General features: G+C 46.9%; 1 protein-coding gene across 7 annotated transcripts in view; it reads right to left on the bottom strand.

Annotated features, from left to right (window-relative positions):
• Positions 1-4937: 4937 nt before the first annotated feature.
• Positions 4938-16120, bottom strand: part of LOC139406662 (proline-rich coiled-coil 2C) — a 50671-nt gene continuing 39488 nt past the window's right edge. For 2 of the 7 annotated variants that reach the window (XM_071149515.1, XM_071149516.1), the window contains exons 17-32: positions 15697-16081; positions 15476-15561; positions 15168-15362; positions 14788-15039; positions 13984-14178; positions 10878-11052; positions 10481-10681; positions 9406-9512; positions 9110-9306; positions 8726-8969; positions 8473-8580; positions 8174-8374; positions 7885-7988; positions 7625-7751; positions 7206-7484; positions 4938-6938 (exon numbers count right to left, since the gene is read on the bottom strand). In XM_071149515.1, coding sequence (XP_071005616.1) covers positions 6681-6938; positions 7206-7484; positions 7625-7751; positions 7885-7988; positions 8174-8374; positions 8473-8580; positions 8726-8969; positions 9110-9306; positions 9406-9512; positions 10481-10681; positions 10878-11052; positions 13984-14178; positions 14788-15039; positions 15168-15362; positions 15476-15561; positions 15697-16081 — 3114 coding nt within the window. In that variant the 3' untranslated portion in view covers positions 4938-6680. The remainder of the gene's footprint in view (positions 6939-7205; positions 7485-7624; positions 7752-7884; positions 7989-8173; positions 8375-8472; positions 8581-8725; positions 8970-9109; positions 9307-9405; positions 9513-10480; positions 10682-10877; positions 11053-13983; positions 14179-14787; positions 15040-15167; positions 15363-15475; positions 15562-15696; positions 16082-16120) is intronic. The other 5 variants (XM_071149518.1, XM_071149517.1, XM_071149519.1 and 2 more) reach the window with 5 other exon arrangements.

Below are 16120 nucleotides of genomic sequence, written 5' to 3'. Positions count from 1 at the left end.
GTGTGGTGAAGATGGTGAGAGATTCCTAAAGAGTAAAAGTAACATATGACCATATATATACTTTGTTGTTTGTTGTATCTACTATAGATGATACTTGACATCTCGTTTTGAGATTAGATTGAGATGGTGTAGATTATTGTAGGTTTATAATTTGAAATGTACAAATGTTGAAAACGCACAGAAACCTATCGAAGTATGAATGTTTATTTTTGTACAATATAGATGTGGCTGCCCATGAATTTCTAGAATCACATTGTATTTATCAAATCAAATCCAATTTTATTTGTCACATACACATGGTTAGCAGATGTTAATGCGAGTGTAGCGAAATGCTTGTGCTTCTAGTTCTGACCATGCAGTTATATCTAACAAGTAATCTAACCTAACAATTTCACAACAACTACCTTATACACACAAGTGTAAAGGAATGAATAAGAATATGTACATAAAAATATATGAATGAGTAATGGCCGAACGGCACAGGCAAGATGCAGTAGATGGTATAGAGTACAGTATTTACATATGAGATGAGTAATGTAGGGTATGTAAACATTATATAAAGTGGCATTGTTTAAAGTGGCTAGTGATACATTTATAACTATTTAATATGATTATTTATAAGGACATTTCTAAGTGACCCCAAACCTTTGAACGGTAGTGTATATATATAGATAGATAAATAGATGTACTTTTACCCCCTTTTCTCCCCAATTTCATGATATCCCATTGGTAGTTACATTCTTGCCCCATCACTGCAACTCCCCTACGGACTCGGGAGAGGCGAAGGTCGAGGGCCATGCCTCCCCTGAAACACGACCCTACCGAGCCGCACTGCTTCTTGACACACTGCTTGCTTATCCCGGAAGCCAGCAGCACCAATGTGTCGGGGGAAACACCGTCCAGCTGGCAACCCGAAGTCAGCATGCAACCGTCCCGCCATAAGGAGTTGCTAGAGTGCAATGCGACAAGGTCATCCCGGCTGGCCAAACCCTCCTCTAACCCGGACAATTGGGCGCCGCCTCATGGGTCTCCCGGTTACGGCCGGCTGTGACACAGCCTGAGATTGAACCTGGGTCTGTAGTGATGCCTCATGCACTACAATGCAGTACCTTAGACTGCTGTACCACTCGGGAGGCTAAACAGGCGGATTTTATGGGGATTTTTAAATTATGTTAATTATGTTAATTCAATTTTCTTCGATTTGATTTCATCAAAGCTGGGACCGAGATATAAACAGCTTCTATCTCAAGGCCATCACTGTCAAATAGCCATCAAGAGCCAGCCTCCACCCAGTACCCTGCCCTGAACTTAGCCACTGTCACTAGCCAGCCTCCACCCAGTACCCTGCCCTGAACTTAGCCACTGTCACTAGCCAGCCTCCACCCAGTACCCTGCCCTGAACTTAGCCACTGTCACTAGCCAGCCTTCACCCAGTACCCTGCCCTGAACTTAGCCACTGTCACTAGCCAGCCTCCGACCAGTACCCTGCCCTGAACTTAGCCACTGTCACTAGCCATCTATCACCCAGGTACTCAACCCTGTACCTTAGAGGCTGCTGCCCCATGTACTGTACATAGACATGGAATCACTGGTCACTTTACAAGATAACTGGGACATTTCCTCCTGACCTGGAGGTCAGCAGAGGTCAAAGCCATATCCCTCTGAAGCGCACTTTATCACTAGCCCTCCTATCTCTCCTTTAGCCCTGTTATATACCTAGCCCCCCTCCCAGTGGTGTTATACCCCTAGCCCCCTATCAATTCAAGGGGCTTTATTGGCATGGGAACATGATACCCCCCCTATCTCCAGCCCTGTTATGGCCCCAGTGTGTGAGGCTATGGCCGATGCTAGAGCACTCACAGGTCCTCTCACAGCCTAGCGGCTCTGAGTAGGATACTCAATATGAAATTATGTCCTTACTTAAGACTGCTATGTACCAAAACACATTCCCATTCTAAATCTGAAAAAAGTCTGTCAATGATAATCACTAACAGTAAAATGGAAGGTGTTGAGGGAAATAAAACTTTCCATTTGACTTTTTTCATCATGGGTTATTGTCTGTTAATTCATTTATCCGGTGGTGTGTTTTTTCAGTCACAACATGGCTGTAAACAGATCGTCTCTTTAATTGGAGAAGTAGTCATATATTCTACTCTATGCCAAAACACACACCAAACAAAACAATGTACTGTATATATTTTTTACAGTCTATGATAAACACACAGTAAACAACGTTTAAAGTAATTGTCCAGTGAAAATCTCACTTTTAAAAGTTCATAAATGCTTAATTTCCTTATAGACTATGATGTCATACTCCTTTAGGAGGATGAGCTGGCCAATCAGCGGTCTACTAGCACTCATATTTTTAATGAACTGGATACGCCCACACCATTTCACTCATAATGTAATTAATTATAAGTCATATTTCATAGAAATCTGGACAGTTACTTTAATTTCAGGTATTTATGTAGACAGGCAGATGTGACACACTCACTCAAGCATGCACGTGCGCACAAACACACACACAGATGTTAACATAGGCTGGATGTGTCTGTGTGGCTTGCCTAATGTAAGTCCAGTGATTACATTGTGTTTAACAGGATTCTCTACCTTTACTAGCCTCCTCACAGAGATATTTATATGGACTGAGGCTCATAATGTTTACAGAGTTCCATGAAAGCCATTGCCCTCCCAATTCCTAGAATGCTCTCTCCACATAGCAGTACCTGGATAGATGTTGTGTAACTAACTTGACTGGAGCATTTTCTCAATTATTGTTGGCTGACAGCTGAATCAATGCATGGTGTTATAACAGTGTTATCATCATCACTCATCTTTGTCGTAGCTGTTAAACAGCAGGGAATGGGATGCAGTGTGAAAGTCCCTCCAGTCAGTCATTCCTGGTATGTGTAAGTGACCAGACTTGTGTGTCTGATGGCTGGTTCCTCATCAGGAAGGAGAGGCATGATTTCTCATGCCTCAGCCTTCAGAAGCAGACATCATCAATAACATGTTTACCGGTACCTCTCCAAACATACACGTGGGTGGACGGGAGACAGAAGTATTTCCACTGAATCAGGAAATGAGGAATGCTGTTGTGTTTAATTGTAAGGAGAGAGGTAGAGGAATGAGAGCGATACCACCCGTCTTCATGGGTTCTCTTCATCGTTAGGCCACCGGGGGTGCAGAGAGAGTTTGACGTGGTGTAGAGGTGAGTCTGTCCTAGCCTCCTGAATAATTCCCCTCTTTCTGGGGTTGGCTTCCTAACATACCAGACCTTACCCTGCCTGCTGCTAATTTACACCTGACTCTTACAATGGCGCTTTCTCAAATTACACCCATTCCCTACTTATGTCCAGAGCCCTTTGAGTAAAATAGTTTTAATTGACAGCTTCAAAAATATTGTGATGAATAAAAGCTTTGGTTTAACCCAACATTGTCTCATAAACCTCATGTTTTAGTAAAAGGGACTCCTGAATGAAGCGGGTCCAGACTGTTGGAGAATCACTTCAACATGAGGCAATATTAGGACTGAAATGGGGAAAAACAGTTGAGATCATCCACATTCCTACTAAATCCTGGCCTCTGGGTTTTCCTCCCTCCCTGGGATGCAAAGTGTATGTGAGCAGTGTTGTTTCTGCCTGAGAAAGAGGATGAAGTCCCCAACCAACCTGGTCTCAGAGCATTTCGTATTATTCGGTACTTAAAACCAATCCACTCCTCATGCACAGTATGATATGTTACGTTTCGCATGTATTGTATATAACATACAATACATAACATTCATTTGTGGATGACCAAGATTTACAATTCATATGACGTTACGAATTGCAATTCGTACGATATGTTATAAATTTGCGAAACGTATGTGTTACGTTACTTTTTCCAATTTGTTGTCGCCAACGTTGGCTAGGTGGCTAATGTGAGCTAGTTGGCTAATGTTATCTGGACTAGGGGTTAGCTAACATGCTAATTAGCTAAAATTGTCCATGATAAGGGTCGAACACGCAACCTTTGGGTTGCTAGGCATTCACGTTATACAACCATCCTCCTTTCGTATTTGCCTTAAGTAACCATACCAAACGTAACAAATACTAATTTGAGTGTCCCGGATTTACATTTACTATGTTACGTCTAGGCTATTTTTTATTTAACCAGGCAAGTCGGTTAAGAACAAATTGTTATTTACAACGGCCTACCGGAGAAAAGTGGATGAATTGCCTTGTTCAGGGGCAGAATGACAGATTTTTACCTTGTCAGCTCGGGGATTTGATCTTGCAACCTTTCACTCTAACCACTAGGCTACCTGCCACTATGAGATAAGGCTGCCTCAACAGTCCACATTAATCTTAGGTAAATCTAAGACACTGGTAACTATCCCAAGATATCTCATTGGTGTTGTTTCCAACGGTAGCAAATTAAGCATAGTGGGCAGAACAAGCAAGGAGGGCAGAGACGAGCACAAGCTAGTGAGATACTGTTAGCATGTATTTGCATATTTCCGTTAGGGAACGCCTTCTCGGTGAAGTGCGCACATGCAATACAAATTTCCCTTGCACTCCTAAACTATTTTTGGAGGGAAACTTTGGCAAAGGGTAAAGTCTACACAACTTTGTGCAGTGTTCTTAACAAACTCTAGTTTTGGGAACCATTGATGAGAAAACGTGTTGAATGTCGGGAAGATTTATCAAGCTCCATTCTTCTCCCACTTCCCGCCACTGGACTTCCCCTCCTCACTAAACAGATGCGTCAGATGTATGCATCCTGAGAGACATCTGGCTCCCATCTGTGGGTAAATGTTGTGTTTTCCCTCCTACGGTATTAATCTTGATATTCACATCTTGATACTGACATCTAGTGGTGCCATCTGCAACAACACGTTGGTTCTTTGGACTGAATTATGAGTTAAGACCGAAGAATAAACTACCAGTCACAGGTTCACTTTTTAACAGCATATTATTTTATTAGTTTCTTTAACCAAACCAAGAATGTAAATAAGACCGTACATATTTTAATACAGCGATGTACCCCTGTACAAGTAAAACTAAACTAATTATCATCATGATCACACCCTCCACCACTCCCTCCTACACAATTCTCATTCCATGTTCTGGTTAGAGTGGGGTGGGGCAACTGGCTCCATAGCCCCCTACCCACTAGGGGAGCATACTACTGTACATTTCTGAAGGACCCTTCTCACCATGGTAAACCCGAGATGAGTGAGCGGTGTAGGCTTGAGTGAGACTGAGTGAGTTGGAGAGACAGGAGAAGACAGGGTAGGGGCGAGCTCTCCTCTCAACACTAACACCTGTCCTTCTGCCCGGAACACAGCAGAACCATAGACTACAGTTCAACTCTGGAGGCTTTTTTCTCATGCTGTTCTCTTCCTCCCCCTCTCGGTCAGTCTTGTTTCCTCTTGGTGAGGGTTACACTGAATGATTTTCTGTTTCTACAGTTTTTAAAATTAAACCCCCACTCTCTAGCCCTCTCCTGATGTGTGTTCTGGCTAAGGGCACCAGTACTCACTCTCTCTTTCTGTCAGTAGCAGCAGGGTAGGGTGCCCGACAGTAAAGTGTGTGTATGAGAGACACTGGGGATGGGTGTGTGAACGGTGGTAGAGGAGTGTATTATAGGTGTATTCTACTCTCCTTACTCTTGAGGGAGGCAGGGAGGGAAATGGAAGAGGGGAGTGTGTGAGACTTATCCCTAGACTGGATTCAGGGTTTACCGACAACCCATAATAACTCCCCTTCCACTCTGCTGCCATAGAAACAGGGATTTCCAAAGGCTCTGTGACATCTTTGCGCTGTTCAACCTTTGGCTAAAGATACAGAGAACCGGGCAATAGCCTGCCCATGTGTGCAACACGCAAAACACAAAAACACACACACCCCCATACACCACCATGTCAGGCAAAGAAATGAGAGCAGAAAGCAGGAGGGAAGGCAGACTTATCAATAACTCAATCGATCAAGCAATCAACTGCTGCATCTTACATTTCCTCTCTAGGAAAACAAAAAAAAAAACTGAATTACTTCATAGTTTCTCTTGAAGTAATATTGGTGAAACCTTTGAGCACTAAGGGGAAGGTGTGTGGTGATCATGCAGAGATTGTACACACTCACATAGCTCTGTGTTAGTAATGATGGGAGGAGGACAGACAGGGGAATAGAACGTGTCTGTGCTTCACTAAAAGACATCGCTTTAAATAAGATTGTTCAACTACAAAAACAAAAGATTGATACATTCTTTTGTTAACAAAAAGGAGAGCCCTGTCTTCATGTGATTCAACTGAGAAAAGGAAAGGAACTGAAATCATGGAGCTATAAAAAATGGCAAAATCAGCAGCGAATCTCATATCTTTTCTTTTTTCGCTCCCTCTTTTTCTACCATCGCGGTAGACATTTGAAGTACAGCTTACGGCGCTGTCTTCCGCCGAAAACACACAGACCCCCAATAGTGGAGGACAGGAGAGAAGGAGAGGGGAAGAGAGAGGTGGGAGGTTTGAGCACACACAGTAGCCCTCTCATTCAGACTTATACACCCCACCTCTCCTCCCTTTCTCTCCCTCCCCCTCTCCAACAACAGCACGGGTGATGTGTGAGAGCGAGTGATTGTGTGAATGAGTGGAGCAGCTGGATTATTTCTCCACCTCTCCTTCTGTGGAGAATGTTGAGGCTCTACTTCCCCTCCTCTGGTTTGATGGCCTGGGGCTTGATAGGGCCGGTCCGGATGGGCTTGCCCACCGACAGAGAGGATTTGTCAGGCTCAGGGCGCTCCACGACTCCTACGGTCTGGTGGTTGGGGGGCAGGATGTCGAGGGGGGGTTTGCATCCCCCCTGGTCGAGACGAGAGGGTTTGGAGACTGACGGAGCCTTGAGCTGCTGCTCTGAGAAGAACTTATGAGTCGACTGGAGCACCTCGGCTCGCTGCTTCGCCTGAGGAACCGACAGGAGATCAACCAGTTAATACAGCTATCAAATCAATCACGTCGTACTGCTGGATTCATTTAGGATACATCAGGATTTCACCACCAGGCACATTCAGGTTCAACCAGTCAACTAATCAGCAAGCAGGACTAGAGCAAAAATGTGTCACATTGGGGTTACTCAAGGGCCGAAGAAACACGCTTGTACAGAGATCACCACACATGTAGAGCTCAAAGACATCTGCACTACAGTACCCATAACCCTTCAGTACTATACCTTGAGGTCCTGCTCTGCCTGGTTGCCTCTGGGTCCTGGTGGTCCTCGAGGTGCGAGGGGGGGAGGAGGCCCTCTGGGGGGGTGGGAGAGGTGCTGCTGGGAGAACTGCTGCTGCTGCGGTAGCGGCCGGGGGTGAGGCATCAGCCCTCCTCCCAGAGAGGGAGACATGGGTGGTGGGCCCATTGGCGAACGCTGCATCCCTCCACCAAACGAGTTAGCATGTTGGGTGTGGGGGGGAGGGCGCACCAGAGGAGAGACCATGTTGGGCTGAGACAGAATCTGAAAGGAGAGAGAGAAGGAGAAAGTGTTAATGTCAAGCACTTTTTCCTTGGATTTCTTTCTAATAAAATGGGTCAGTATTAGGCTCTGGTCTATCCCTCTCCAGTGTGTGTGTGTGTGTGTGTGTGTGTGTCTAATACCTGTGGGTTGAACTGTCCAGGGAAGTGCTGTGTGACCCTCATGGCAGCAGAGCTGGGCTGGAACTGTTTCTGGTACAGCATGCTGTTCATCTTACTGGACTGGCTGCTGGGAGATGTAGAGCTGGCCCTGACCAGACACAACAAAACATCAGCTCTTGGCACACTCATAAACAGGTGTGTGTGTTACCTGTAAGGATAGATGTAGGAGTAGTGTGTGTGTTACCTGTAAGGACTAGATGTAGGAGTAGTGTGTGTGTTACCTGTAAGGACTAGATGTAGGAGTAGTGCTCCTAGCGCTGTGAGGAGGAGTTCCAGGCTTCATGTCCATCCCACTGCCAAACAGCTTCAGGTCCATCTCACACATCTGGATAGAAACACACAGAGCAGACACATTACGTCATGTACTGCTAGCATCTCACCAACACAATGCTCACACACAGAACACAGGCAGCTGCAATATAATAAGGCTTGAAGACATACAAACAAGCATCTCTCTCTCTCTCTCTCTCTCTCACATAAGCAGAGCTTTTGATTGGTTCCCTGGTGTACCTTGCTGGAAGGAGGCTGCATCATGCTGTGTGTGGGTCCGGGCCCGAATGGACCCCTGTAGGGCTGGGAGATGGGGGGCTGGCGGCTGAGGCTGGGGGGCTGAGCCTGGGGAGGGGTGGGGGGCAGCGCCAGGAGGGGTTGGCCACCCCCAGAACCATAGTTAGGAAGACCTAGCTGGGAGCCCGGCAGAGAGACTTGCACCTAGAGAGGAGAGCGCGCGAGAGGTGAGTTAGTCCCAATGTCATGATTGTCTGTTTTGACAATCATCTGTTTGAAAGTGTGTAAATAAATGTGTATACCTGCTGCATGGCAGAGCTAGGAGACTGTGTGTTACTATAGTAACTGCTCTGTCCGTGTTGCTGCACCTGCCCCGAGTACAGGTTAGAATGCTGACTCATCCCCTGACGCTGGAGAGGGAACAGGGGGGGGGGGTTGTTAAGACAATATTCCTTACAAAGCTCTTGTATAGTCACATAGAACTCAAGCATTTACCAGGATAACATGAGTTCTCCCACTCAACAGTTATAAGAACATTGCTGCTACGTTGTGTACCTTTTCCCATACCTGCAGTAGGTGTGTGTCTATCAGCTGGGATCCTCCCATGCCAGAGGGCTGGTTGAGCTGTGGTTCAAACAGGATCGGGATGTGTGTGTTGGAGGGCTGCTGGTAGGCCAGGCTGGACTGAGGCTTGCCCAGGTCAGGGCCCCCAACCCCAGGGTAGCTGTGGAGAGACGGCCCTGATAACATCATGGGGCTGGGCTGGGACAGGCTGCTCTGCATAAAGGCCTGCTGAGACCTACAGGACAGAGAAGTGAGTTGAAATAGTGTGTGATCAAACACACATACACCTCTTACCAGTCAGTGACTACACATCCCCCAAACAGTATTGTTGGATAAATACACAAACATCAACATATCCTGCTGAGTGTGTGTTACCTGTAAGGCTGCAGTGAAGAGCTGAAGAGGTCCTGTGGCTGGGAGACGGGAGGTCCGGTGCTGAGGCCTAGCTGGGCCTGGTGAGAGTGTGTGTGTTGGTGTGTGTGTTGGTGCTGGCCCTGCAGGGGAGCATAGATGGGGATTGGAATCTGCTGCACCGCTGCCTGCTGGAGGGGAGAAAATAAGGCCTTATAAGGCTTCACAAGGGAAGAATAAGGTTTTATAAGGGGAGAGTAAGGCTACATAAGGGCAGTTTAAGCTTTAAGGCAAATTAAAGAGATCCTTGTAGTGTTTACCTGTGAGAGTCTAGGCTGGTAGCCCTGCTGCTGTGCCAGAGAGGGAGGTGCCAGGCGGGGGTTGCTGAACAGGTGACTGGTGTCCATGTAGAACGCTGGAATCTGGGCTGTAGAACCCACAGAGACAGAACGAGAGAGAGAGAGACAGAACGAGAACGAAAGAGACAGAATGAGAGAGCGACAGAACGAGAGCGTCAGAACGAGAGAGAGCGAGAACGAGAGAGAGCGAGAAAGAGAGAGAACGAGAGAGAACGAGAGAACGAGAAAACGAGAATGAGAGAGAACGAGAGAGAGAACGAGAACGAGAGAGAGAACGAGAGAGAGAACGAGAGAGAGAACGAGAGAGAGAACGAGAACGAACGAGAACGAACGAGAACGAGAGAGAGAACGAAAACGAGAGAGAACGAAAACGAGAGAGAACGAAAACGAGAGAGAACGAAAACGAGAGAGAACGAGAACGAGAGAGAACGAGAACGAGAGAGAGAATGAGAACGAGAAAAAGAACGAGAATGAGAACGAGAGAGAGAACGAGAATGAGAACGAGAGAGAGAACGAGAGAGAGAATATAATCAGGGAGAGAGAGAGAAAGAGAAAAGGGATCAAAACTCCTAAATTCACACTCACAAGAGAACATTTGAATCACTAGCATTACCTTCAGTAATAGCAGAGCTGTCTCCATCTCAGATCACATAAGGATTGTGAATGCAGTGACCTTTCTCTGTTCCTGTGGGCTCAGCTCTCTCTCTGATAGACGCTAATAGCTGACCTCCCTATGGGGCCTACTGTACTGCACTGTAGTCAGTTCTATAGCTAGCATACCAACGGGAGGGTCACTCAGCAGTCACTGATACGACAAGAGAGGAGCACAACACTCAATGGCTGTCTCGTCATAAAAAGCTAATAAGCCTCCATACCCACTCAACAGAACTGTTTTCATTCAGGTTTAGTAGTATCTGCTACATTAACTAACTAGGTACACACTTTTTCCTGGTGAGGTCACCTAGTTAGGTAAAAACCTCAGCCCTAGTCATTACCTCTAAGTGCATAAAAGCTTCAGATGTGTTGGAGGTCTCACCTGCTGCAGATTGGGAGACGTAGACCTGTGGAGTCTGTTGCTGCTGGGGCAGCAAGGGGGCCACACAGCTCAGCTGGGAGAAGCTGGTCCCGCTCATGGATCCAGTCTGCAGCTGCTGGGGTTTCACCTTGCAGATGTTGGGGGGGTCAGAGGCCGTGGTGGTCTTAGTGCTCAGAGAGGACGTGGTGTAGGTCCCAGCACCTGGGCGGGGGGGGGGGGGGGGGAGAAGATGTCACTACACCCGGTTGCTGTTGCAGTTTATGCGGGTGATGTTGCCCACCAATCCATTTATTAGACGGAAAACTATTTTTGTTTAAAAAAGTATTAATGTAACAAATACTTGTGTAAAAGCATTGTATAAAAAGCATTAAATCAGACAGAAAAATAAACACAGTACCTGTCAGAGAGGTGCTTGGCGTAACGGAGGCCACTGGTATCTGAGGCATGGAGGCGGAGGAGAAGGAGGAGTAGGAGGAGGAAGTGCAGGAGGTGATGGGAGAAGAGGAGGTGACAGGAGAGCTCTTCTCTACCAGGCTGGGGGAGTTCTCCCACGCTTTACGAGCTGACTCCATCTAAACAGAGAGAAGGTCAAATTAATTCATTAGAAGACCTTCTGTCTGAGGTGTGGTTCAATGTTTTCTCTGTTTTCCATGACTGAAACGTAAGTCGATCTCAGATCAACGGGGAAACTTTTTGGCTGGAGCGCCACACATTTCTTTATGACCGATTTGTCAAAAACTATTTGCGGGCATGAAAAAGGGCAGTTATTTAGAAATATATAGGTCCATTATAATTTCGACACACTTTCTATCTAGTTTAGACGTTCATAGTGTGGCCTGGAGTGTTTTTTAACCAATTTACTCAAACCTCACATGTTATCCATATGAGGGAAATCCGTTGCAGTGACAGAACTTTAACCTCTGACATCTGAATGTGCACCACTGCACCGTAGGGAGATGATGGGGAGAAAGTGGTAGCCGTGTGCTCGTGGCTATAATTTGCACATCACTGCTTGCTCTGTTTGATACTAATACACGTGGTAAGTCAGAGGTTCCCAAACCTTTCTGGCTCATGACCCCATTTCAATATTTTTTTATTTTTTAAAATCACGACCCCACTGTGTAATCAAAAGTGATGTCAATGAACAGCCAATGTTATCTTTCTTATTTGCAGCAAGGACAGTCTACTGCAAATCGGTCTGACAGTACTTCAATCTGAAGCGAGTATGGTTTGAAGTGAGTGAAACTGCAACAGAACGGAATTGGGAAGTTCAGAAAACCAGGCAATAATTGTGTATGATGTTTTTTTCCGCCCAGTCTGATTTGGTGATGGGTCCTGTCCACTCTGTTCTAATGAGTCCTGCACAGCTAGTGAGCACAGCTTGTCACAACCACATTTATGAGACCAAGCATATAAACTCCCACCAGTCCCGATACGAGACCAAGCATATTAACCCCCACCAGTCCCGATACGAGACCAAGCATATTAACCCCCACCAGTCCCGATACGAGACCAAGCATATTAACCCCCACCAGTCCCGATACGAGACCAAGCATTTAAACCCCCACCAGTCCTGATACGAGACCAAGCATATAAACCCCCACCAGTCCCCAATACGAGACCAAGCATTTAAACCCCCATTAGTCCCGATATGAGACCAAGCATATAAACCCCCACCAGTCCCCAATACGAGACCAAGCATTTAAACCCCCACTAGTCCCGATATGAGACCAAGCATATAAACCCCCACCAGTCCCGATACGAGACCAAGCATATTAACCCCCACCAGTCCCGATACGAGACCAAGCATATTAACCCCCACCAGTCCCGATACGAGACCAAGCATTTAAACCCCCACCAGTCCTGATACGAGACCAAGCATATAAACCCCCACCAGTCCCCAATACGAGACCAAGCATTTAAACCCCCATTAGTCCCGATATGAGACCAAGCATATAAACCCCCACCAGTCCCCAATACGAGACCAAGCATTTAAACCCCCACTAGTCCCGATATGAGACCAAGCATATAAACCCCCACCAGTCCCGATACGAGACCAAGCATATAAACCCCCACCAGTCCCGATACGAGACCAAGCATATAATCCCCCACTAGTCCCGATATGAGACCAAGCATTTAAACCCCCACTAGTCCCGATATGAGACCAAGCATTTAAACCCCCACTAGTCCCGATACGAGACCAAGCATATAAACCCCCACCAGTCCCGATACGAGACCAAGCATATAAACCCCCACCAGTCCCGATATGAGACCAAGCATATAATCCCCCACTAGTCCCGATATGAGACCAAGCATTTAAACCCCCACTAGTCCCGATATGAGACCAAGCATATAAACCCCCACTAGTCCCGATACGAGACCAAGCATATAAACCCCCACCAGTCCCGATACGAGACCAAGCATATAAACCCCCACCAGTCCCGATATGAGACCAAGCATATAATCCCCCACTAGTCCCGATATGAGACCAAGCATTTAAACCCCCACTAGTCCCGATATGAGACCAAGCATATAAACCCCCACTAGTCCCGATATGAGACCAAGCATATAATCCCCCACTAGTCCCGATATGAGACCAAGCATATAAACCCCCACTAGTCCCGATATGAGACCAAGCATATAATCCCCCACTAGTCCCGATATGAGACCAAGCATTTAAACCCCCACTAGTCCCGATATGAGACCAAGCATTTAAACCCCCACTAGTCCCGATATGAGACCAAGCATATAAACCCCCACTAGTCCCGATATGAGACCAAGCATATAAACCCCCACTAGTCCCGATATGAGACCAAGCATATAAACCCCCACTAGTCCCGATATGAGACCAAGCATATAAACCCCCACTAGTCCCGATATGAGACCAAGCATTTAAACCCCCACTAGTCCCGATATGAGACCAAGCATTTAAACCCCACTAGTCCCGATATGAGACCAAGCATTTAAACCCCCACTAGTCCCGATATGAGACCAAGCATTTAAACCCCCACCAGTCCCGATATGAGACCAAGCATATAAACCCCACTAGATCATGTAGAAGATATGGGAGGTTACTATTTTGATTATTTACAGATGGTTGGACGTCTATGAACACGATGTCATACATCAATGCAACGAGCCATCACATTGATGAGAAATGAAACATGAAGCCCCATGTACTGACAACTGAGAACATGGAGAAGCATAGAGACCCTAAAACAACATTAATAACATCGTTGCTGAGTTGGTGGGGGACAGCAGTAAGGTGAGTGCCGTCTGGTAGGTTGCCAGGACTGCAGCAGACTGAACTGCATTGCCCCATAGTAATCACACGCAGGAGCATGTCTGAATTACATCATTTTATGATATCCTTTAAAGAATACATTTTTGGGGCGGTTTAAAAGTTAACATTTTAACATTTGTCACATCCCTAGTAACTAAGCCTTGGACCCCTAGTGAGCGCAACATTATCCGTAGGCTAGTTATGGGTTTCGTAACATTACCTTCAGTGTGAGGTCAACGCTAGCAGGAGAGACAGTACTGAGGCTGGAGCTCTGCTGTAGCGCCTCTCTACGAGGGAGAGGCAGAGAGTGGGGCAGGGGCACGTTGGCTACCAGGCTCTCCTCCATCTTACTCCCTCCAGTAGGAACGCTGTCAGCCAGAGACGACGAAGGGGTGGTGTAATCAGTCACTGACTCCTGACGTGGGGTGAGAAACAACATTTCGTCAATATAATCGCAATGCAAGGTAACTGCCAAAATAATGGAAACACTTGATTATTTGAGGGATACACAGTATATTGAAAGCAGGTGCTTCCACACTGGTTAAGCAATCATCATCCCATCATGTATACAAATGCTGGGCAGGCCGTTATTTTGGCTACGGTAATTATGCCCCCATAGGATGACAAAGCCCCCATCCACAGGGCACGAGTGGTCACTGAATGGTTTGATAAACATGAAAACGAAGGAAACCATATGCCTCGGTCACCAGATCTCACAACCCAATTGAACACTTATGGGAGATTCTGCAGCGATGCCTGAGACAGCATTTTCCACCATCAAATACACCAAATTATGGACATTCTCGAGGAAGAATGGTGTCACATCCCTCCTATAGAGTTCCAGACTCTTGTAGAATCAATGCCAAGGCATATTGAAGCTGTTCTGGCTCATGGCTTTATGTTGGTGTTTCCTTTATTTTGGCAGTTACCTGTACATTCCTATTTAAAGCAGAGTTCTGAGGTGGAAAGACTGGTTGCCATATCGGGTATACCATTTCAACCAACCAACCCCATCCCCTCTCACCTTGGAACTGCTGCCATACTCCGCAGAAGCTATGGTGATCATCACCTCGATGTCACCCCCCAGCTCAGGAACAGAGGTGTCAGTGTTGGTGGGGCTGGAGTCCACCGCTCTGCTGGCCCCTCGTCCTGGTACGATCCCCCCATCCAGACTCTCTCCCTCCCCCCCGTGGATGTCCTTAGCCTTGCGGTTACGGAGGGAGCGTTCTTTACCGATAGGGCCAGGCTTGTACTCCTTAGGCTCCATGTCAGGGAGCTGGGGAGGGAGAGGGGAGAGATACAGTTAGAGTTTATAAAAAACTATGAAGAACCATAACGTATCAATCTATTGATTTTCTGAGGATTTCAGTCAGTGTGTGTGCACACACACATGTAATACCCTACCTTCTGTGTTTTGATAGGTCCAGCACGGGGCTGTTTCTGTCTCTGTTCTTTAGGAGCAGGTAGTTTGTTGTCAGGTCCAGTCTCTAGCATGGCTGGTACACCATCGCTGTCTGTACTGCCAGCTGAGGACGGGGCTCCAAACTGGATCCTGTCCATCCCCAGATCCACACTGCCTTCTGAGCCAGGTTTGACTCCCTACAACACACAATACTTTCTTTAGATCCACAGTGAAACAGAACAGACCCAGAGCTGGTCAGTCTGTTGTACAAAAGGTTGGCTACCAGGCAAAGAAAGAGGGAGGTTTGTACCTCAGGAGTGACGGCCCCAGTGAAAGTGGTGAGAGGTTTGTTCCAGGCACTGACTGAAGGAGGCTGAGGAGGGCTGATAGGTCCAACTGAAACACACACAACATATTACACAAAGCCTATATATGAAACACTAGCCTACCTAGTCATAAGTTGGAACGTTTTCACTAATACAATGCAATCTCTGGTGAAATATGACTGTGTCTTGAGGTTGTGTGACTCACGTTTCTTGACGTCGGGCAGGACGGTGGATCCGGCCACCTTGTTTTCCCAGAGTTCCGTACCCAGAGTGCTGTGGGGCTGCGTGGCCAGGGCCACAGGTGGCAGGGAGGTCTTAGAGCTGAAGTCCACGATGGTAGGGGTCAGGGCGGAGGGTAGGGGGGTTAAAGAGCCCTCCAGAGTCTGAGGAGAGGCAGCAGGCTGGGAAGGGGGAGGGAACTGGGGGGCAGAGAGATGGGGCTTGTTTTTTTTTGGGGGGGGTGGAGGCTGTGGCTGTGAGGCTTGCTGTTGTAGCGATGCTTGTTGCTGCTGCTGCTTTTTGGCGAATCTGGGAGGCAGCTTGCCTCCTCCTCCTCTCCCCTTCTCCCCTGATCCTTTCTTCCCATAGTGCTGTAAACAGACACACAATGCAACATACAGGTTAGGGAT

This window comes from Oncorhynchus clarkii, chromosome 4 (assembly GCF_045791955.1).
Source record: "Oncorhynchus clarkii lewisi isolate Uvic-CL-2024 chromosome 4, UVic_Ocla_1.0, whole genome shotgun sequence".
NCBI classification, from domain to species: Eukaryota; Metazoa; Chordata; class Actinopteri; order Salmoniformes; family Salmonidae; genus Oncorhynchus; species Oncorhynchus clarkii.
Note: the sequence above shows the minus strand (reverse complement) of the source record. Positions and strands in the feature narration are given on the sequence as shown.